Source organism: Echiichthys vipera, assembly GCF_963691815.1.
Source record: "Echiichthys vipera genome assembly, chromosome: 14".
In the NCBI taxonomy this organism is placed as follows: domain Eukaryota; kingdom Metazoa; phylum Chordata; class Actinopteri; order Perciformes; family Trachinidae; genus Echiichthys; species Echiichthys vipera.
In genome coordinates, this window is record NC_139839.1 from 23,802,972 (window position 1) to 23,826,148 (window position 23,177).

The 23,177-nt window shown below is 40.7% G+C and overlaps 1 protein-coding gene across 1 annotated transcript in view; it reads left to right on the top strand.

Moving 5' to 3' along the window:
- Positions 1 to 23,177, top strand: part of uvrag (UV radiation resistance associated gene) — a 99,058-nt gene that overhangs the window by 27,226 nt on the left and 48,655 nt on the right. Inside the window, exons 9-12 of the mRNA XM_083926634.1 lie at positions 8,729 to 8,813; positions 12,399 to 12,486; positions 13,736 to 13,796; positions 18,047 to 18,212. Of these exons, the coding sequence (XP_083782760.1) occupies positions 8,729 to 8,813; positions 12,399 to 12,486; positions 13,736 to 13,796; positions 18,047 to 18,212 (400 nt within the window). The remainder of the gene's footprint in view (positions 1 to 8,728; positions 8,814 to 12,398; positions 12,487 to 13,735; positions 13,797 to 18,046; positions 18,213 to 23,177) is intronic.

Genomic DNA, 23,177 nt, shown 5'->3' on the forward strand with positions numbered 1-23,177 from the left:
CACACAAAGAGAGAGGGGCTCGGGGAGAAGTTTCCTTTGTGTTGCGATTCTTTAAAGAAAAAAGAAAAAAGGCCGTTAATCCTCTGCCTATTTACCTGTCACCACTTCGTCTACAGCCAAAAGAACTCACTGCTCTCCTTCTCGGCAGCTCATTGATGGCTTTTTTCCAGACAGGACAAGTGCTTATTAAGAAACAGAAGAAAAAAATCCCTTCAGCTGGTTAAAGACGGAAACGGTATTTTAGGATAGATTGAAATGCTGTAGCTGAATTGGGCTTTCTAAAAAAATCTTGTCGTTTTTTTCCTCCAGACTCATAACTCAAAAGCTAAAAGCCATATGCTGCAGCGCTATGCTGTACATCCAGCTTGTTGTTTAGCTCTTCTAATCAGCCTGCACGTATTCATTTGTTTCCCAATCGGAAAAAGCCCTGCATTAATTACAGACAGGATGCTCTCGGAGACAGGTGTTTACACTATTTCATACAGCAGCTGATTTTGTGTCTGATTGTATTTAGATTGGCACCGCAACGTGTTTGTTTCATCTGATCTCATCTTTCATTCTCGAGACGCATATGATTTTATCAATTGTAGCTTAAATTTAATTTTGGAACTTTCCTCTCGGGACTCTATTGGCTTCAAACTTGAAGAATCACATTAAGTCCCATTCAATATTGCTCATCATAGAAGCCGGTGGCTAAGCGAATGTTGATTCAATTAGAAGCAAGTGTTTCATTTGTTGAATTTTCACACATTCCTCTGTTTATTAGATACAGGTTTCTTTGTACGTTTTATTGACACTTTTACGGTGTGTGTAAGTACATTGCTATGTTATACATCCCCAGAGGGTATCCCGACTTGGACTGTTTATCTCCATTCTTGGTCACGTTCTTTAGGATCTCATCTGTACCTGGATGTGTGGTCTTCCCATCTCTCACACAGTCCTAGGGCCCATTAGCAAGTGACTTTTATCAACCTGCCCTCTCTCAAAACAATTGGCCCAGAAAACCTAAACATACAGTTGGGGTTTTGCAGGTGTGTGCATCTACATGTGAGATAGCAGATAAAGATGATATGAAAGGGTGTCTGTGTAACTATTAGAATGTTGTTTCAGACTTGCTGTTGCCTGTTCATGTGTATGTGCTCTCCCTTTGCCATAGTGGACGGCGTTGGCATAATAAGCAATAAAAAACATCAGCAATCGGTATCATCCTGTTGACAGGTTAACGACTAGCTGTTCAATGCCCGCTGATTTACAGTAATGGCAGGGAAATCATAGCAGGAGTGTAGGCTTGAGAAAAGCTGTTGTTTTTCACTGCTCCTGCAAATGCACGCATACTAAGGTTGAGTTCACTGCATGTCTTTCACACGATCCATAACATATGGGCATGACCATTTTTTTTTTTTCCTTCGTAACGGCTGTGAATTTAAAATAAAAGTCTTTCTTTCCTCCTCCCAGAATTAATGGGTTTGGTTTTGGTGGGGTCACACTCTTGTCACAATTTCCTCCAGTCTAATTTTCCTCCTTCCACCTTGAGCAGATGATATAAATCAGGTCTGTGAACGGCGTTTATTGTACTTAGTAACAGTAGTTATTCTCACGCTCTGTAACACAGCCAGGGCTCCTGACCAATAAATGTCAGTAGTTGGGTTTCAGGAACACAGTTTTGTGAAGGTATGGTGTGAGAAGGTATTTGTCACCTCAGAGAAAGGGTCTCATATTGAAGCTATCATCATTAGGGCTCCTTTAGCAGCAGCTTTACACATTTACATCCTTCAGCTTGCTGCCATCTTGACTGAGGATAAGGGTTGGCGGCTACTGCAGTCCAACACTGTGTAATGACTTACTAGGATGTCTTTATATATTTTTCTTACTTTTTTGTTAACCCCCCCCCCCCCCCCCCCCCCCTAATGTTGCAGCCCAAACTTTCCCTCATATAGCACAATGAGCCTTACAAGTCTGTTCTGATGGCTTGTTTTGGTATGAAACTGTGTAGGACATTTGAAAGCATTTGGGGGGCAGCTTTACCCTCACTCTCTACATAATCTGGGCCTTTTCAACATTTCTTGGGCAATTCAAAAAATAGTATTTAGTGCATAAAGTTGCTGTTTAATGTGAAATGAGCCCAGATTATGAAAGACATAATGAAAAAAATGCAGACAGTAAACACCACCTTGTGCCAGCATGAGTAAAGAAAAAGTATACTATTAAATCAGTACATTGAAATTCTGTTTGTCATGAAACCTTTATTTAACAGGAAGGCCATTGAGAGCAAGCATGATTTTCAAGGATTAAATAGTCTGTTGGGACCTTAGGCAATGTGAAAATGATCTATGGTTAAGAAGACATTTCCAAGAATAGCTTTGTTTGTGTGAGTGTGTGTTAAAGATGGGAATGGCAATTAAAGGAATTTAATGAAAATGAGAAAGATGGCCATAAGAGATATTTTGCTGATTTAAATCTAGCTCTGTGCCATGGGAATGTTGGCATACGTGTAGTTGAATGGTGTCTGGAGAATCGGAGCATTGGTGCATCCACAGAATTCCTCCGAATGATACGTTTTGCATTGCCTGGCAGATGGAGGAAAGCCGAACACTCTTCATCTGCACACATGCCCACACTGCCATGACACAGGGCTGGTTTAAAATGTGAAAATATTCCTTTAATGTATGATTAGCATATTGGCCTAAACTGTTCAATAAATATTATAATTATTATTTTTGCCACATTATCACGTTTTATGGGGAATTGTGAGATTTCTTGGGGCATTTGTGCATTTCTGACACTGGTTGGAAACAAAGGCATGTTCTTTCCAGTTGTTTTCCAACATGCAGCATTCAATGTGGTCTCCTTAACATCTTCATTGTTACTGAACTCCTTTGAAACCCTTCAACTGGGCTCTTCAGCTCATTTCATGGGTTATGGGACTTTGTGGTTCTGGTTTGAGTTGCTAGTGTTACTCTATATGCCATTTTTAAAACATTTTCATCATTTTATACAGCTGCATTGGCTGCTGCATGGATTGAAGGTCCCTGGGTAATGATGTTGTAAATTAAAACTAAACACCACAATGCTTTCTATTAAACTGTAAGATCATTTACAGTTTTTAATGTGAACCAGACTATAGGCACCGTTTTATTGTGTCCGTGTGTGGGATTTTCTTATGAACATTTTGCTGTGTAATTCATGAAAACTGTTTCTCAATAGCTTCAGTATTGTATTTTGTGTAATTTGTATACAAAACTCTTTTCTTTTAAGTGTAAACTCACAAGTTACTGATTAAAAAAAGAATTGTTACAAGAAAGCTTTAGCTTAAACTTTCACACCTTTATAAAATGACACACAGAACAGGTGTCCAGTGTTGGAGCTGTTTATGTCATGAATCCACTTGGAGTCTCTGTGCCGTTGAGTGTCATGTGAGTGACACTGATGCTCTCAAGGATCAGTGTAACTTTTAATGTCTTTAGGAACACCTCGCCCAGTCCAAGAACACTCCAATTCTTCCACAGAGACTAAGGTCAGGCCAGCCTGAACAAACCCTTAAACCCAGGGGTGCCCCATTCCGGTCCTGGAAGGCCACTGCCCTGCATGTTTTAGATTTCTCTCTGCTCTAACACACCTGACTCTAATGATTTCCAAACCTTTGACAAGCTTCAGCTGCTTGATAATGAGCACATCGTTAGAATCAGGTGTGTTGGAGCAGAGAGAAACCTGAAACATGTGGGACAGTGGCCCTCCAGGACCGAATTTGGGCACTCCTGCCTTAAACCATCTGCGGTGTTGCAGTAGGGTTGGGCGACTTACGATATTAGGTTTAGAACGTGTTGATGTTCTGCCAAAGCAGAGAGATCGTAGTATCGTCTACAGGGCAAATTCTATCCACTGCTGCTCTACGTTCTGCTCAGGTTTTTTTCCCATTAGCCAAGTCTCATGCCCGACCTAAAAACACGGCAAATCAACCAATCATAGCGAACAACAGGCAGTGACAAGGATTTCTCATCAGAAAATGAAAACGAAACCACGGTGTCAGACTACCACGTTGCATGGACGCTGTCTGTCCACACTTATTCACAGAATGTGTGGAATAAACTGTAAAATATGCCCCTAGAAAAAGGAATATTTCCCCTGCACCAGCGGACTCCTAATGTGTTTAACAAGGAGGCAGCGCCTTCATCACAGAGGCCTTTGCCTTATGCCCAAAGCTGCCACACAGTCACACAAGGTGCGCACATCGGATGATAACACAACGAACCTTTTCAACCCCCCCAAGAGACAACATCCTAAACAGTCTGCTGAGAGTAAAACGGCGAGAAGACCAGCCACACCGCAACATTGGCAAAATTGCACAAACTGATTAAAAAAGGTTATATACAGTGGGTACGGAAAGTATTCAGACCCCCTTAAATTTTTTACTCTTTGTTAAATTGCAGCCATGTGCTAAAATCATTTAAGTTCATTTTTTTTCCTTTTAATGTACACACAGCACCCCATATTGACAGAAAAACACAGAATTGTAGACATTTTTACAGATTTATTAAAAAAGAAAAACTGAAATATCACATGGACATAAGTATTCAGACCCTTTGCTGTGACACTTGTATATTTACCTCAGGTACTGTCCATTTCTTCTGATCATCCATGAGATGGTTCTACACCTTCATTGGAGTCCAGCTGTGTTTAATTCTAATGATTGGACTTGATTAAGGAAGCCACACACCTGTCTATATAAGACCTTACAGCTCACAGTGCATGTCAGAGCAGATGAGAATCATGAGGTCGAAGGAACTGCCTGAAGAGCTCAGAGACAGAATTGTGGCAAGGCACAGATCTGGCCATGGATACAAAAAAATTTCTGCTGCACTTAAAGTTCCCAAGAGCACAGTGGCCTCCATAATCCTTAAATGGAAGACGTATGGGATGACAAGAACTCTTCCAAGAGCTGGCCGTCCAACCAAACTGAGCAATCGGGGGAGAAGAGCCTTGGTGAGAGAGGTAAAGAAGAACCCAAAGATCACAGTGGCTGAACTCCAGAGATGCAGTGAGGAGATGGGAGAAAGTTCAAGAAAGTCAACCATCACTGCAGCCCTCCACCAGTCAGGGCTTTATGGCAGAGTGGCCCGACGGAAGCCTCTCCTCAGAGTAAGACACATGAAAGCCCGCATAGAATTTGCCAAAAAACACATGAAGGACTCCCAGACTATGATAAATAAGATTCTCTGGTCTGATGAGACAAAGATAGAACTTTTTGGCCTTAATTCTAAGCGGTATGTGTGGAGAAAACCAGGCACCGCTCATCACCTGCCCAACACCATCCCTACAGTCAAGTGTGGTGGTGGGAGCATCATGCTGTGGGGGTGTTTTGCAGCTGCAGGGACAGGACGACTGGTTGCAATTGAAGGAAAGATGAATGCGGCCAAGTACAGAGATATCCTGGACGAAAACCTTTTCCAGAGTGCCATGGACCTCAGACTGGGTCGACGGTTCACCTTCCAACAAGACAATGACCCTAAGCACACAGCTAAAATGACGAAGGAGTGGCTTCGGAACTACTCTGTGACTGTTCTTGAATGGCCCAGCCAGAGCCCTGACTTGAACCCAATTGAGCATCTCTGGAGAGACCTCAAAATGGCTGTCCACCAACGTTCACCATCCAACCTGACAGAACTGGAGAGGATCTGCAAGGAGGAATGGCAGAGGATCCCCAAATCCAGGTGTGAAAAACTAGTTGCATCATTCCCAAGAAGACTCACGGCTGTATTAGCTCAAAAGGGTGCTTCCACTCAATACTGAGCAAAGGGTCTGAATACTTATGTCCATGTGATATTTCAGTTTTTCTTTTTTAATAAATCTGTAAAAATGTCTACAATTCTGTGTTTTTCTGTCAATATGGGGTGCTGTGTGTACATTAATGAGGAAAAAAATGAACTTAAATGATTTTAGCACATGGCTGCAATTTAACAAAGAGTAAAAAATTTAAGGGGGTCTGAATACTTTCCGTACCCACTGTAGATAGGACAAAGCTGGGCTTTACATGAAAGCAAGAGCGCAACACAGGCCTCACAACAGAGAGATGGCCAGGCTGATCTCTGTCTGACACTATCCGTCTTTCTTGCTAATCTGATGGAGATGCCTCTGAGTACCTCTATTTCCCCCTCCCTCTGTCTCCGTCAAGGCATCTCTTTTTCCACCCTCATGGTGTCAGTTTGAGCAGCGTGGATGTGAGTGGAAGTATGTGATTAAAAATGTGATTATTGTGCTCAAAACTCACTTTTCCGCCACCTTTTCTGCTGACTTTTTTTTTTCATACAGACTTCATACATTGTCAAATAATTTCTTGTGAATAATGCAGGTAAACACAAGGGTAGCTTATCAAGATGTAGGACAGGTATCAGAACCGAAAATTCTGCAAAATTGGAAAAAGCGGGAATCATCAGGCACTGTTCCGTGTGGTTCCTCTTATCTATTCCTCTCTCTCTTATGCATCCTTCTACTTCTGTCGATGCCGTGTTTGAAAACACAAGAAAACGTCATCTATGCCACAGAAATCATAAAGCTCTTCTTCTTCTATGGTTCCTCTCTGCAGTATTTAAAAATCATCCACTGACAATAAAAAAACAACATTGGCTAAACTACATAGGTGTGACACAACTGTCATGGGATCCCTGCGTCAGAGTCCAACCATTATATCCTATTGAAGTGCTCAGCTCAGGTCTATTTTTAGACGCCTCTCTCTCTCTCTGTGCAGCTATGCGTCCCGCCAACAGGTAAAAACTACAGAGAACTGGGCAAAAAAATTGTACAATCTGTTTAAAATGATTAAGGCACAGAGCTCATTGTACCCGAGGGCAACGGGAGGCAGTACAGCTTCCAAATGGGCAGAACCAACTGCGTTAAACCTCAATGGCACACAGTGAAGCTGACAGCAGCAACACGCTACCAAAGTAGTGTAGGAGGTAAAAAAAAATATAAGGCTACAGAAAACAAAAGTCTCATGTTGGCATTAATTACAGATTTATTCACAGCACAACACTCTGGGCACAAAAGAAAACTACGACGGAGTCAAATGATGCACACGCCCCATATCATTTTGCAGTTATCATTATCTTAATTTACCCTGGACTTTTTATTTAACTTTTGCATTTTCAGTCTGTCAGTGCTGATGGTGTTTTCAAACACATACCTTCATACTGTAAGAGAAGATGCATGATTTGAAGTAGAGCACATCACAGAATGAAGAAATTAAAGAATATTTGTACAGCTTTCTTTTTGTTTAGATTTTCAGGCTTTTCAAAGGAAAACTCTAATGTTATTATAACACCAGGCTTTGGATCGTTTCTTTATCTCCACCATGACTCCTTGTTACAAGTTTTCAGCAGCGTACGAGTTTGGCCTCATTGTTTTGCAATTTATCTGACTTTGTGCAGCTCCCTCTGGAGCCACGCAAGGCTTCATCATCTGATTTTTGACAGTAGTAGTACTCCCCAAGACCTGATGTGTTCCTGTCCTCAATAACCTACTCCTGTTCTTCCTGAGGGATCATGAAGCCCTATCATTTAACTCTGAACACTATGTACAGGCACTATTAAAGTATTCTTATCTTTAGCCATGCCACCTCTTTTGGTTCACCGTACTGTGGAGGAGCAGTGACTTGACAAGGTCCTCCTACATGGCTCCTACAGCTCTTTCCTTTGTCATTAAGAGTGAGGCCAGCCACCTCAGGGAGAAACCTCATTACTGATGTTTATATTCACAGTCTGAGCATAAAGCACATGTGATTTTTGGCATTAAGAGCTTTGCTTTGTGGCTCTGCTCTCTCTTCACCACCATGGCGTGGTACAACAGTCCTTTAGTTGTTGCACCTGATGGTCAGTCTCGCGATCCTTTGAGACTCTTGAGTTTTTAATTTGGACAGCAATCCAAAGTGTTTTCATTATTATCACAAAGCACATACTGTACAGTTGTCCATATGCATTTTCCATTTTCAGCTTCAAACAAAGACAGGAAGCTAAATTAACCTTCTTCTATTTATTCTGGAGTGAGGGGAAAATTCTGGAGCAAACATGTGGTGTGGTTATTCTGAATCACTGTGCTGTCTACCTACTTACTTACAGTGGGGATTGTATGCAACAATGCAGCAAAACAGAACCAATTAGACATTTAAATAGAAAAACGTATAATGAAATAACACGGTATTTAATATACTTTTCTGTGTTCATGTGTGTCAGATAGTCAAACCTCTTGTTTATTTAAACCAAGTGGAACCATAAGTCATGTCTCCGTTGCATTTGTCTACCATCCCACCACATGTGAGGCTGTACGAACACAGATTACAGAAATATTCTGTTACAACCTGAAATTATACTTTGCTTCTTTCCGGTTGTGCTACACTGAGGTATTGTGAGGTTGCCAATACTGCAGTTACACAACTTCCACAGGCTGTATCATCACTGTCCCCCTTATCTGTAAGATTTATATTTATTTGCCCAGCTCTGTATTTACAGTGTCTGACAAATCCTGTAATTTGCATACATATGTTGTCTGGTTTATGTGATGTCAAAAGGAAATGGTTTTGCCCCGATCAAAAAAACTGTTTGATCTTGCATAACTTTAACAGTGGATGGCAGCCAACCAAACACAGGCCCACCTGGCTGTTCAGATGTCGCAGAACAGAACACACACACACACTTGCACACACACCTGATAATTTACTTTTTTTCTTTCTGTCTTTCAGAGGAAGCGTTCTCCACTCAGCACGAGGGTCTGAAGGAGGAGAAAGAATCCTTAACCAAGTTGCAGAAGGAATGCACTGCCAAGAGGTATGTGTGAACCTGTAATTTGGCTATTGCTTTATGTCTGCATAGCAAACACACTTTTTAACTGCATTTATCCCCGTCAGACATTACCCAGAGCCCGCTAAATGATGTGACACAACCTGTTGCTCAATCACGTTGAATTGTAATGGGACTACACCCTGCTCCCTGCCTCCCACCTTGCTCTTTCAAAAACAAGGTGATGTTTTTATGGCTGGCGCGGCCTATTTATGTGTTCTCAGCGGAGAGTTTGCACATTGTGCTAAAAAGCCTAGTGCCCTGTGTTTGCCTTGGCCTGCGGGCAGATGTGTTCGACGGGTGCCGACCCTGGATACAGCTTTGTTTGTCTGAGAAGTACCTGGCAGCCAGAGAGGGTAAACCAGAGCCCCAGGAAGGCCAGCAGGGGCCAAGAGACCGAGCAAACAGGAAATTAACCCTGACACTTGCACATCTGCCTAACATCCATTCTTTGGAAATATCTGTGTTGTTGATGTTTTTTCATGGAAATGTTTCTTTTTTATTGAACTTCTTTTTTTAAACTTTCAGCTAGGGAAAAGTTATGCTGAGGATGACCATGCACACTTTTTTCAGCCTTTCCACATTCCTGTTTAATATTTCACGGCTGCTGTTTAACAGCTGACATCACTAAATTGGACTCAAAATCATCCGTTAGTTATAGTATTTTAAGTTGTTTTAGCTGTAGTTGTTGAGTTGAGGGTGCTTTTTGAAAACGTATAAGGACTTTATTTGGCCTCTCTAAATCCCAGTAGCCTACCTGAGTTGTTAAATCAACTCAACTTTGGTCCCCAGTGGTTGAAAGTAACAAAGTACTACTCAAGTACTGTACTTTCTTTACAGTACAATCTTTATATTCTCACTATTTCTATTACGCTCCTTTATACTTCTATTCAGTACATTTCAGAGGGAAATTATGATGAACAAAAACACATGCTAAGCTTCTGAAATACAGTGCCTTGTTAAAGGTTGAACCAGTGGTTACCAATCTTTCTAGCTTATGAACACTTTTAATAAAGCAGTGTTGGGTCCCTCGACACCATGGATTTCCCCTCTAAATTTTCCAGATGGTTTCATTTAGAGGACTGTCTGAGGAAAGAAAAATGATCAAACATCTAATATAAATAAAATAAAACCCGGAAAAAGTAAAAAAAAAAAAAACTGTACACAAATTTGGGTAGATAGTTTTTTTTCTTTCCTTTCCATTTGTCATCTCTCCACCCCCCCCCCCCCACCCCCCAATATTAATGTAATGTCTGCAAACAGATTTTGAGAGCAGGCCTTTTAGTTATAATGGAATATTTTAAGATTGTTGTATTGATAATTTCACTTAGGTGAAGACATGTACATTAACACAAAGTATATTTGCATGTGTAGAAATTTGTGAAGGGCTTGCACCTTAACCACTCAGATGAGGCAAGACCTGCTGTATGAATGAGTTTCAGATCAAATGATCTTTACACAACAATATCTGTCCTCTTTCATGAAGCAGAGGACCACTGGGAAAGGGAAATGATAAGAGACTGCTAACCACAGGCAAAGCCAAATAGGAAATTCATGTGTAAGGCGAGGATCATGGATGGGAGGGTACATCACATTCAATAACCATTTACCCCCGAAAATCCCCTTTTATCTGCATGAAATGATGGGCTATTACCCACAAGTAGTGCTGTAAGTATTGTGGAGCACCCACACAGCAGTCCTACAAAGCAGCCGATCGTCTGTTACTCAGACATAAGCAGTCACAGGAATAGCTGTGCACACTTCCTGGAAGAGCCACATTACATTTACTCTTTTTAGCCGATGTAAAAGATGTTTTACATTTGGAGTGGGTTTCACACAACTCAATAACTAGATTGCATACATTGTCTTGTTTTCCATAAAGGCGCCTTTACATCCGTAGCCTTTAAATTCCCTGCACTCACTGCACAGCTTCCTCTGTGATATTATGTTACTGTTGGATGAGTAGAGACGTATACAGTATAGGCCTATTGTGCGTACACTGATGTGAGATAAATAGCTGCAGCGTACGAAACCAAATCGTCAAATTTACCTGCCCCATTGGAAAGTATTTTAAATGCATTCCCTCGTCCGTATCTCTCAGTTGCCGGACAAGCTCAGAGAATTCAGTAAAAGTAACCCAAACATTTTCCATTCAGTTTAAGTATGGTACTTCTTAAGAAGTTGCTTCGGAATTACACAAAGGAACTTCGTATTAAAAATCCCCCAGCCAGCAGTGTTATTGCAGAGCGATGCAGACACACCATTATACAAGTTTGAATGTTCACGATGGGCGTAGGCTCTGCGTAGAGCTCACGTTCCACTATAAATCAACCTTAACAGGGAATTTGTTTTTCTGCAGCACCTATACATTATTTGACACAATTTCAACATCCACTCCCATGAACAGGAATCCCTGTAAACGAGCACATTGGGTTTCCACTAGTCATTCTATTTCTAGAACACCCTGGAGTTGTAGAAACGGGGGAAATCAGGCCAATTATTTTTTTTCTCCTGAAGTCTGAAGTGATCAGGTATTAGATATCAGTATTTGAGTACATCTCTATGATGGTCCACTTTTTTTGTTTTGGATCAGGAATGAACACATTTGTGGTCGGAGAACGTAGCGTATAAACGCATTGGTGAAGTTGAGGGGGGAAAAAGGCCTTGAAAGTTTTTAAAAATCGACATAAGTTGACATAAGTTGACATGAGTCATTGAACGTTCTTATCTTATTTTTTCAAACTTAAGTTCTCCTGTCTGCATGTGTCTTCCACAGTCTGCTTGCTGTCAATATAAAAATTCTTGGTGATGTAACAGTAATTAACCTTGATCCATGACTCAAACTATGCCATGTTTGATCCTTGATTTTAAGGGAATTGGGCCTGAAAAGTCCTTGAAAAGTCCTTGAATTTGATATTTAAGAAGGTGTGGGAACCCTGAAACCTCTACTTTTCGAGCAGAACCCGGCCCTTGTTTCACATAGTAGGTTACATTTGTTAAAGCAACAAGAAGTGTCAAAGCAAACATCACCCCTAAAAACAATAAACTATACACACACACTTCCTGAGGTCAGAGCCCAGTACTTGTCATTGTTAGCCAAACATTCTGACTTCACCACTTTTCACAGGTCCTAATTGCCACATGTCCCCCAGCCTGCACAGATGACCTGCACAACTAGAAATGACTGTCCTGATATGAATACAAAATGATTTTTGTTCAAGTTACATTGCACTAAACCGGCTCACTGATCTATACAAGGCCCAACATTAAGCCGCTTTCACACATCATTATGCTGCATATATAAACTCTCTATGTCCATCAACTTTAATTACCTTTACACCTCACAGTGGGTCCCTGTGGAGCAGTAACTAGCCTGGATGATTTCTATTACTCATTTCCACTTCCTCCCATCACTTTCAACTGCACTGCCCTACAATATCATCTCTGCTCTTTCTCCAGTCGATCCTTTGCCGTACCACTCCCACTGTCCCCCACTCATATCTACAGCTTCTGTCTCCTTCTGCCAGCTGGCTACTCACTGTGTCGTCCTTGTCTTTGGTTTTGTCCCACCAGAGAGCAGTTCCTCAAGTCCAACGCCCAGCTCACCTTCCGCTGTCGTCAGCTCCTCTCAGAGCTCTCCTACATCTACCCCATTGATGTGGTGAGTTGAACCTGATGGTACACTGCTGCACGGTGCATTGTTGACCAGGCAACTGCAAAGAATTATCTGGTTACAGAACCAAGGCTTTGATCAAGCACAAAGGGTGCAGATAGTTTGTGTTATGTGGTTACTATGAAGGAATGGCCCATGAGATCATGAGATCACTAACTACTATTAATCTGTCAACTAAACTATAAACAATGCTATTGATTAGTCGATTGATCTAAATTTGATCAATTAATCTTATTTTTCCTCCAAAAGATTGAATTGACCCTTTAATTAAAGCTCATTTTATTTGCACCAACTGTATGTCATTGTATGTTGCAGCACAAAACAAAATGTAAACAAATGTTTACATTCAAATGCAAAACTGTGGGTTCAAAGTGACAACTGCAAGATGATAAAAAATAAAAAAGACTAAAATGACAAAAGAGGTCTTGTTATTCAGTTTTTGGTGAACCAGGCCTAGCCCATTCTACCACCACTCCTTCTCAAATAAAAGAAGTTTCCACTGATCACATCAGCATAACTTATATCCAACACAGCACTTATTTCAAAATTAAATGCAACACTTTTAAAGCTGGCTTGCTTGTTGCCTTGTTCCCCGTTTCCTTCTTCCAAAACAACCCGTCGGTACTCGTGTCATTCAATACCGAGCCTTTTAACTGGTGCTGACAGTGCTATGTTCACTCCACCTGTGTCTCCTCTGCTCAGTTGATGCCCACACAGAGAGCAGCAGCGTCACTGGTCCATGTAGCAGCTGTTTATTATAAGACACACACTGCTGTGGGCATGCAGTGGCAGACATCTTTGCCCTTGTATTTTGGCACTTGGTGAAACACGACAGCAGAGGATATTCATTGGTGTGTGAAATATTAACCACAACGCTCATCAACACCACCATTTCTGTACGGAATGAATAAAGAGGAAACTAATAAAAATGAATTAAAGCGTTTAGACAATTTAAAAAAGGATGCATTTGTTCAAAATATTGAAAAATTTTCAACGCCATTGATAATGAGGACTAATCATGGCAACCCTCTCTGCTAGTAATATTACACTTCATCTATTTTCTATAATATGTTGGCATACAAACAAAATATTTATAATGCTGACACATCTAGACAACGATGGAATGATTAGAGCAAGTGCCTCTGCCTGTTTCGCTCTACACAGTTTTGTCTTGTCTGGGTCCGTTTCTTCGTCTGATCATTGTCTTTAATATGAAACTTCTTATTTAAATTCACAGGCTAATCAGTCCGATTATGTCATCTGCGGAGTGAAGCTGCCAAACTCTGAAGACTTTCAAGGTAATTTTTTCTGTGCCTGCTTGTGTGTTTCATGGTAACAGGAGGATAGTTTGTGGTAGGGCATGCTGAACAATTGTTTTGCCTTTGCTTTAATGCCTTTGCTTATATGTAAATGTTAAGTGAATAGCAACCAATTTGAGGGCTTATGCTCTCATAGATACAGTATCTATGCATGACTTTACATGGCAATTAGGTAATTAGGTATTACAGTCTTTAACGTGCATAAATGACATAATTATATAATTACCGGTATGTCATTTTCATGCATAAAAGACATAATGACATAATTGTATCATCGATAGTTTTACTAGCTGGGAAAGGTTGTCATTCCTCTTAACTCTGGCCAGTTCCATACAATAACAATCCCAACATAGCAACATGTCTTGCCTACGACATTGTGTGTGAGATGAGTTGGCAATGATTGAGCACCAACGTAATCATTTTCCACCATGCACCCGCGCAAACCTTCCTGGGAGTGTTTTTGTTTGTATTCCTCTACTTTCTGCTCAGTAGATAAAACAGAAAATATTAATTTATACATTTTGAGCAAGTGTTTCTGTAATTCAAAGTAGGACTGTGCGATATGATGTATCGTATGATGATAGAAAAATGTTTATTGTTTCATATTTTACTCTATCCTTTATCTCACAGTGTTATGAATCATCACTTTACAGGCTGAGGGGTGTGTGAAGATAAAGTGAGCCGAAGGGGTCTCTCAGCGCGTTATTACAGGGGGTCATAGACTGTGTCTCTCTCTCATTAAATCGGCAGGAAACAACTGTAACACACACACAGACCAGTCTACACACACCAGGCGCACAACAAACACGCTCTGTGTGTGACTCCTACACAGGCTGCAGTGACCAAGTAGAATTAATAAATTGCAGCTGTGTCATTAGTCTGACAGTCTAACAGGACAGTGAACGTGAAACTATAGTTTTAAATATACCGTGAGCTGTTGTCAAAGAAAGATACAAACAAAATACATTGATTTATTATTTATCTCAACACGTTCGTAGGGAAATTAAAAATAATAAATAGTCCAGGAATGCATGAGGAAATGTAGTTTGCAGTTCACCTGTATTGATAGCCTACATTAATCCAAACGAATGAATATATATATATATATATATATATAATTCAATAATTCAATTCAATAATAATTGAAAATGTGCTATATAGTGATATGTATCATTATCAGGATAGGAAATGACCCTTATCATGATATGAGATTTTGGTCATATTGCATATGCATAGTGCTAACAAAGAGGAGGGAGAAAGCGCCATAATGACCAAAAAACTGGAACATAAGAAAAAAAAAAAAAGAATTTGGACTCTTAGAGATCTTTATTACACCTGGCACACGGAGCAGCTGTCATTGCTAGCTTTAGATTGACGCAGTTGTCAATTTATTCCCAGCGCCCACATTGGGTAAGTAGCAAATTACCTTGCGCGCATCTGCGAGCTGATGGGTGTACAATCCCTTTTCCCTGTACACCTTACATTGCGCCAATATAATGAACCGTTTAACTAGCAAAGTGCAACGGAAAGTGTCCTAAAAGCACTTGCACCATGCACTTTAGACCCCACGTTATTGATCTTTTAAATAGGGCCCTTGGAAACGTTAAATAAAGAAGAGGTTAGGAGTTTGGAGCCAGTCATGTGGGCTGGGCACAGCAGGCAGACAGACTAGGAAATAGGTTGGTTTGCATTCTTCTGTTTTTTGAACACTTTGCCTTTCTGATCTCTTATTGGATGCTGATGGAGGAGTTATTCAGTCTACCACAATCTTATAAGGTCTCGTCACAAGATGCTTTTGTAACTGGCTCCACCACCTCAATGAGACACAGCCACAATAACCACAGGGTTTAATATCAAGGACACAGTATTAGGCCACAGAAGACTAACACATGTTTTGTCAGCAGGCAGTTTCAGCCACAAAGCCCTTGTTATCATGTTGGTGTGGCGGGTTAGAATAAGGGTCAAGCTGTATGTGTCGTGATAGATGGGGTTTGCTGTCACAGCGAGGGGAAACTTGATGACTTCATGACCTCTCAATAGCTCAGATGACTGGTTAGCTTTGGTCTGCAGCATTTGTCTAATACTGGGAACACACTCGCCACTGTCCACTCAACATTCTCCAGCTCCCCTTCCTCACAGCTGGTGAGACCCAGCAGGCCTCTGAAGCCATCATTCAAAAATACCGCTCCCAATCTCCTCCGCTCCCTGCTGTCACACTCCACCTGTTAACATCTTTTAAAAGCACAGTGGAGTGCACAGTAGTGACAGCCAGCCAATCTGTGTTTGCAGCAATCACTTGTTCCCATAAGGTGGCGGCCTGTGTCTGCTTCTGCTTCCCTGTCCTGCATAGGTGGACACCTAGCAGTGAGTAAACAACTGAGCATGTGCCGTGGCAGAAGATAAAAGGCCTAACAGAGATCATCCTCGTGCATTTGCTGCTAACTACATTTGTCCTCCTGAAATATAGAACAACTGTCATGCAATCCCAGTAGCCATTAATATTCACCCTCTAACACCACCTCTGAGACCATAAGGTATCTTTCAAAGGACAGTACGACACCCAGGGACCTTAGAAAGAAAAGGATGGAGAAGCATGCGTTCACCCCAGGACGGGGTATCACTCGATTCCAACTCACAAGGTCTTGATTTGAATCAATTTGATTCAATATCAATTTGACCCCACATCAGTTGTATTTATGTTCTTTTTATTTAGCACGAACACACTACAGCAGTTAACAACAGAGTGCAGCTATTAAGAATCTACATTCAGTGAGTATTGAGTTGCATTTTCTTTCAGATATGTTGAGGTCAGCATCTAAGGGACCCCTTTAACAATGGCCACGCCATTTTCCTCGACAAAATGTCACCTAACTTTGGAGCGCGTGACCTGCTTGGGAGCAATGGATTCCTTAGGTCTTTTAGCTTCATATGATTTAGAGAAAATATTTTCTTTTTATGAATTAATAATGGACCATTCCTTGAAGATCCCAGCTCTAGTTTTGTGCCTCAATTTTACCCCATTGCTCACCCCTGCTCCCACTCGTGTGAGGTCTGCCCTAGAAAAATCCTAATCAAGTCTCAAATGGGGCGTCGAGGTCAGTTTAAAAAGGCCTACAGGGGAGGATGTTCAACATTAGAGACCAGGGTCAGGGTTAGTTGGAGTCCTAATCCTACTGTGGTTCAGAATGGAGCAGAGTGGAGCAGAGTGGCGCTCTGCTAGGGCCCTTCATTTCACAAAGCTTACCTTGTCAACTCAGCCTGACAAGAAGATATCATCAGTCTTCACCTGCACCCTAAGGGGTCCTTTAGCTGACCTCATATTCCTGTTAGCATGTAGCATTCCAAATGCACCAGAGACCAGCAAGCTGTTTACTCCAGGTGCTTGTGTCGCTACAGTATGGACTAGAAAATGCAGTAAAAATAGTAATACAAAGCAGGTTTTCTCTGTTAAACAACACAATGTGAGCCGAGGACTATACCATTCACTGTTGCCATAGTCTGTTATTTCAGCACATTAAGATAAAAACCATGGTGATTTTTAGTCTTCGCCTGAAGCAGTGTCCTGTTTGAGAATGTGAAACCACTTAGTGTGTTGTCTTGAAACCATTCCTCGTATTTAAAGGGAGATGGTTTGCTGTCGAAATGTTCACAAAGGCATCCAGTTTTCGACCCTAAGAGTTATTTGGACTCTGAGGGAATAGTTAGACGTGATGCTTTTGCTTCTCAAGCTCATATCTGAAAGAGACTCGGTATCCCACTGCAACCAATGTTTTTTGGTACATTGTGTGCTGTGCCACATTTTGTATCGCTGTCAAAAACCCCATCCCACATGAATAGAAACTGCTCTTCCTCTTCCTGTGGATACTTTGTTACTAAACTATCTTCAGTTTGGTGTTTATACATTTTTGTTTGGTTTCACAAGATGTGGACATGGTGTATGTCAACACAATTTCTTTTTCCATGTAATGAAAGTGAAAGTCCAAACAAAACAGACTTTGCTGACTGTGCTTTGAAGTTCTTGGTATAATAAAATTCTGACTTTTGGGTGATTAAAATGCTATTGTTTTGAATTTATTTTGCATTAGATTAGAGGCTTTGGTTGGTGTGTTGATGTAGATTACCTAAAAAGGTAATTGATGGAATAACACGTAGACCATTTCTGCTCTGCTCAACAACACTTATCTAATTTGTAGTTACCGGAACTTTTTTTTTTACTTTGTGTCCTGCAGCAAAGGATGATGGGAGTGTGGCAGTCGCCCTGGGATACACGTCGCACCTGGTCCTGATGATCTCGTGCTTCCTGCAGATCCCACTTCGGTATCCTGTGATCCACAAGGGTTCACGCTCCTCCATCAAGGACACCATCACTGACAGGCTCACTGAGAAGGAGAGAGAGTAAGTAGGCTCAATACTTGACTTGGAGAACAAAACTCCAGGGGCTGCTTTCCCAAAGATAGACTTTGACTTTAGATCTAACTGCTAGTCAGACTTTAGATCAATTCTAAAAAAAATAAAAAGTCTAAATTCACCTGAATACCATGGATCTTAGTAAGCCAAGAGACAGGGTGGCTAACTTTTTTTGGTTTAAAATTGTCTAAAATGTGTAGACTAATCTAGCAGCAAAATTACTTTCACCCTGGTTTAACACTAAAGACCAGTCTAACATTTATTTGTGAAACCACCCCCCCCCCCCCCAGCACTATTTATTGTGGGCAAAAAACAGTTTTCAAACAATGTTTACTGATGCTGACAAATCAGCAGACAGTATTTTTTTATACAGTGGAGAACACTTATATCTGTCTGTGTCGAATTGATCACAAAGCAGATGATGATTATTTTTCTTTTTCTTTTGCAAATTAGCATCCAATTATCATTTGTATATTTATTACATGAAAATAAAGTAATGAAAAGGGCAGTTTTGCTTTTTACTGAAATGTATTGACTGTTTCAAAATACAGTACAGCTGTTTCAAATGACTGTTCAAATTAAATGACTGCACTATCATACAGTACTGAATATTGAATATAGTGTACTGTATTTCAAATTATAATCAGACTTTGGCCTAAAACAACATTACGTACAGTGCATTTCTAAAGACCTGAAAATAAACCACAGCCTATGATTTCTGAAGTGTGTTCATAAAACATTCTGATCTTAGTCAAAAAACAAAAACATATCATGGGAGTAAAGTAAAAAAAAAATAGAATGACAGTAGTTTTAACTTTTTATATGTTTACTAGTTGTTCACAATAAACAGCATTTATATCGGTTTGATGATTCTGTCCCAAACGTTTTGATCCATATAATCAGTTGATCACAGGAACCGTGGTCACTGTAAGCGTTTTCCCACTGTGTGCTTTTAATGTACACATTGTTTGTACAACACTGTTATTTAGTGCACACACAGTATGGCTGTTGTGTGAAATCACAAGTTATCATAAAAATATAATCTGTTGAAATGTTGAAGAAATAAAGAGATTTTTGTATCTGTGAAATTGTGTTAACCTCTGTGCCATAACTTGTGTGGATAATGTGCTCTGTTTCCGTTGTCTGGTTTGTAGAATCAAGAAAAGATCTCCCAAAACTTGTTCTGTTTTTACAAATCTTCCCCTGCATGCTTTTCAAATTTTTACTTAAATAATGAAGAAAACGGTCGTTTTATCTTTAAAAAAATCGTAGTTTGTAGTTAATGCATCTGACTATGCTAGTGTGTTCCTGTCTTGTCTGTCTCGTTGGCTCTTTTTGTGTGTGTGCTACGCATGGTAAATATTTTTCACTGCAACTCTTTCAGTTTTGCTAACCACTGCCCATTATTGACGATTTGAAACATTTGCATCGTTGTATCTTTTGAAAAGACATTATTGTTCTCACAGAGAAGTCTGCTTCCTGTTTATTTGAATACTCACTGGAACAGAATGGCTGTGAGATGAAGGGAGCATTAATCAGACGTCTCAGCTGGTGCTCATTTCCAACTGCGACAGTCAAGATTCAACAAGCGTTTAACAATTGTTACATTCTTAACACTGTTAACAAGAAAGTACATTATCACCGCCAAAAGATCAGGATCGTCTTTTGTTCCCACCAAGTTTATCGCACTTTTAGTAATCTATCAAACCATAACAGCCACATCAAAATAACTCAGTGCTGCCAGATTTCAAAGACCTGGGATAATGTCGTCAATAAATCAGCCTTGTTCTACTGTCATTGTCTTTGAGGCCCGATATTTAAGTTTTCAGCAGATCATAAATTCAGATATTTAATACAGAGCAGTACAATGCATGTATGAAACTGAGTCCTAGAGAGGCTAATACTGTGTAACTAAGCCGTTTTAGTCCAATCATCAGCAGTGACATCTAGTTTTAGGCAGGATGTAAATATGTAAATCTTCAGATTGACAAAACTGTAATCAGAAGTTGTCCAGAAGTAAATAACTGGCAGCTTTTTAAACAGCATGTTTCAGTTGAGTGGAATTGTCTCTTTTTTTAATGAATCCGTCTCTGTCCCTCTAATCTAATAATGAAGCTTTCTCAATAATTGTGCATATTTGAACTGCACTGATTGACCTCACCATGTGCTAAGTAAAGAAAATATGAATGTACCTTAAGAATGCCTCAGAGGAGACTGGTTTGTTCATATGTTAGTAGAGAAATGAATGACGTGGAACTATCCCTGTCCCTCTATCAATGCAGTTTTCAGCCTGCAGCACAGTTGCACTTATGCGTAGAAATACGGAAATTTTACAGTTTAGAAAATGTAGTACAAAAGGCAAGAGCTGTCTGAAGGCTAGGTAAAGCAGTGAATATTCTAAATACTGTTTAAGGGATATTTAAAAACAGATATTGTTTTCTTTTGGTGACTGTAATTCATTTTGGCTGCTGCCCCATTACTCAGCTTCCAAACTGGCGACGTGCTGACCGTCATCTACTCAGGGGATGAGTACCTCATACAACCCCACACCAAAGGATCCAAACTATCCCTTAAGACTGTTTTGTTTCGCCCATGGTAACAAGTTCTCCTTTTTTCCCCAACTTACTCAGGTATTCAGAGAATCTCTAATGATGCTCTGCTGAGCCTGTTAATCACAGTGCCCAGTCAGTGCCAGTGTCTCTGTCACACCCTGGGGCTGTAACCACTTTGCTTCCTATCCTCACAGCATTATATCATTTTTGTTGAAGGAAGAGCTATTCATGGCTGAAAACACTATGTCGACATAGAGATAAGCAAATGAGAAACTGAAAATCTGGCATCACCTGGGGCTTTTTCATGGTTGTTTGTCATGAATTGCACCGGCACTGTAATTACAGCGAGGGCCAATATAATGAAATTATTATTTGTATTGTGTTATGGTCTTGTAACTATGCATCAAGGCAGAATAAAAAATGGTATGGTAATTGCACTCTTGGGACACACAGGCTCAGGTATGCACCTCACATGCATATTTACATTCCATGCATTCAATACGTGTGAGAGGGGGAGTGGTGAGTAAGATTATGCTATAATCAGCCCTGCTACTAATAGCCATGGATGTCGGTGAATATGATTGCCCCCTTAGTGTTAGAGTGAGCAGTGTGGGTCGGTTCAAAGCCACTGGAAGAGGAGGATAAAGATGAAAGTTCAGAGTCATGCTTGCACTTGTCAGCTCTTACATTCTGCTCACAGTTGCTGTGCAGAGCCTTGTCTGATATAAGCAGAATATTTCAGTCCTGTTTCATGTAGAGAAATTTCACACATTCTATACGGAGGGTTTAATGCTGGGAATCTGAACAAATAGGCACTTTGGGGGCACTTGTAGACCTTTGAATTGTGCTGAGCAGATGGTTTTTCGTGTGGCTGTAAAGCAGCAAGTTGTTGTTGTTTTTTTTTTTTAACCTTGAGTAGACTCTTTATAGTAAATGATTTAGATTGGTAGGAGAAGAGACGCAGGCCACATGGTGATGTTAAATCAGGTCATTATAACAGAACTGCAGACCTGCAAGCCTCACCATTCCCTTGTTTTTATTCTCACTTTTTTTTTTTATGTTCTATATTTAGCTGGCGGATGTATACCAATCATGGATCTCTTTGTGCTTTACTCTGAGTCCAAAACAAGTGACTGCTTATCCTCGGTTGAAGCACATGGGAATGATGTGTAAATCCGCTCTGACACTTTCACATCCACGTGTGTCATACTTAAGAAGACAAATGACTGGGAGAAAGTGTATGAGAAGAAAAAGAGACATTATCAGACAACGCATTTCTCTGTGTCGGTGATTATGTCATGACAACAGCTGGAGAGGCTCACTGGGAGTCCCTTTACACATTTCCAGTCCTACCATGCAGGATATTTACACCAGTGTCCAGCAACAAAAAATAAACTTGTGGGCTGTGCGGCTGCAGACACGGCAATCCAGCTTTGCCCTGAGGTGTCCCTGAGAGGGGCCAAACGCTCCAACAAACTTCACCCCCCTCCTCCACATGTTTATGACCCCTGAGGTCCTAGCGGGCTGCAGACACACAGCAAAATGATGTGTGGGGAGACGGAAAGCAACCAGCCGAGCTCTAAATGTGTACAAAAAAGGGGTGATTAAAGTGTCGGAAAGAGGCAGCCAGTGGTGATAAGTGAGGTGGCATGGGATCAGTTTCTAAGAGCGTGGTAGGATTAGCAAGAAGTCAGTCAATTATAATGGCATGCACATAGGAACCTCATGTTGTTTTAGTTGCATATTGCACTGTAGGCCCCCTGCTAAATGGTAATTGTCCAAACTTATTTTTTTTGCAATGTGATTAATCTTTGTGCTGTTTTTAGATTACTCCATAACGCTCAGCATTCCCTTTCTGTGCCTCCACTGCAGTACCAAGTGTGGATCGGGATTTCGGTAGCTGAAATATTCATCCCTGCTATTATCCAACATCAAATCCCTCATGTTTATTTCTCAAAGCCCTGTTTATAGTTGGGCCTAACCTGCTAATTGAAGTGTTACACGCATTGGACCTTCAGTGTGGTGTGGAGAATATGAATATATTTCGCCTCTTGAGTTTGGCTAATATCACTTTATTCCTTTGCGTCTGCTTGGGATAGTAATGGCTGCCTTTTTTCATATAGTCAGATAAGTTGCTACAGAAAATAGAGCATGTGTTGATGTGAACCGTGTTACCCTGCAGATTTCGAAACTGGCCCTGTAATAATGTTTGAAGGTAAGGTGTGGAATATGACTGTTCTGTTTGGCGCTCTGTATTATTTGGCCCTTTTTGGGATCACAGAATCCCCCCGCTCCCTGTCAGAGACGTTCTCTGAAATCAGTGGACTCTAACGACATGTTGCGCCCACATTTTGTCCTGTGGAGAGCCCAGTTCCAGTGTTTCTGATTGCAAGGGGGAGAA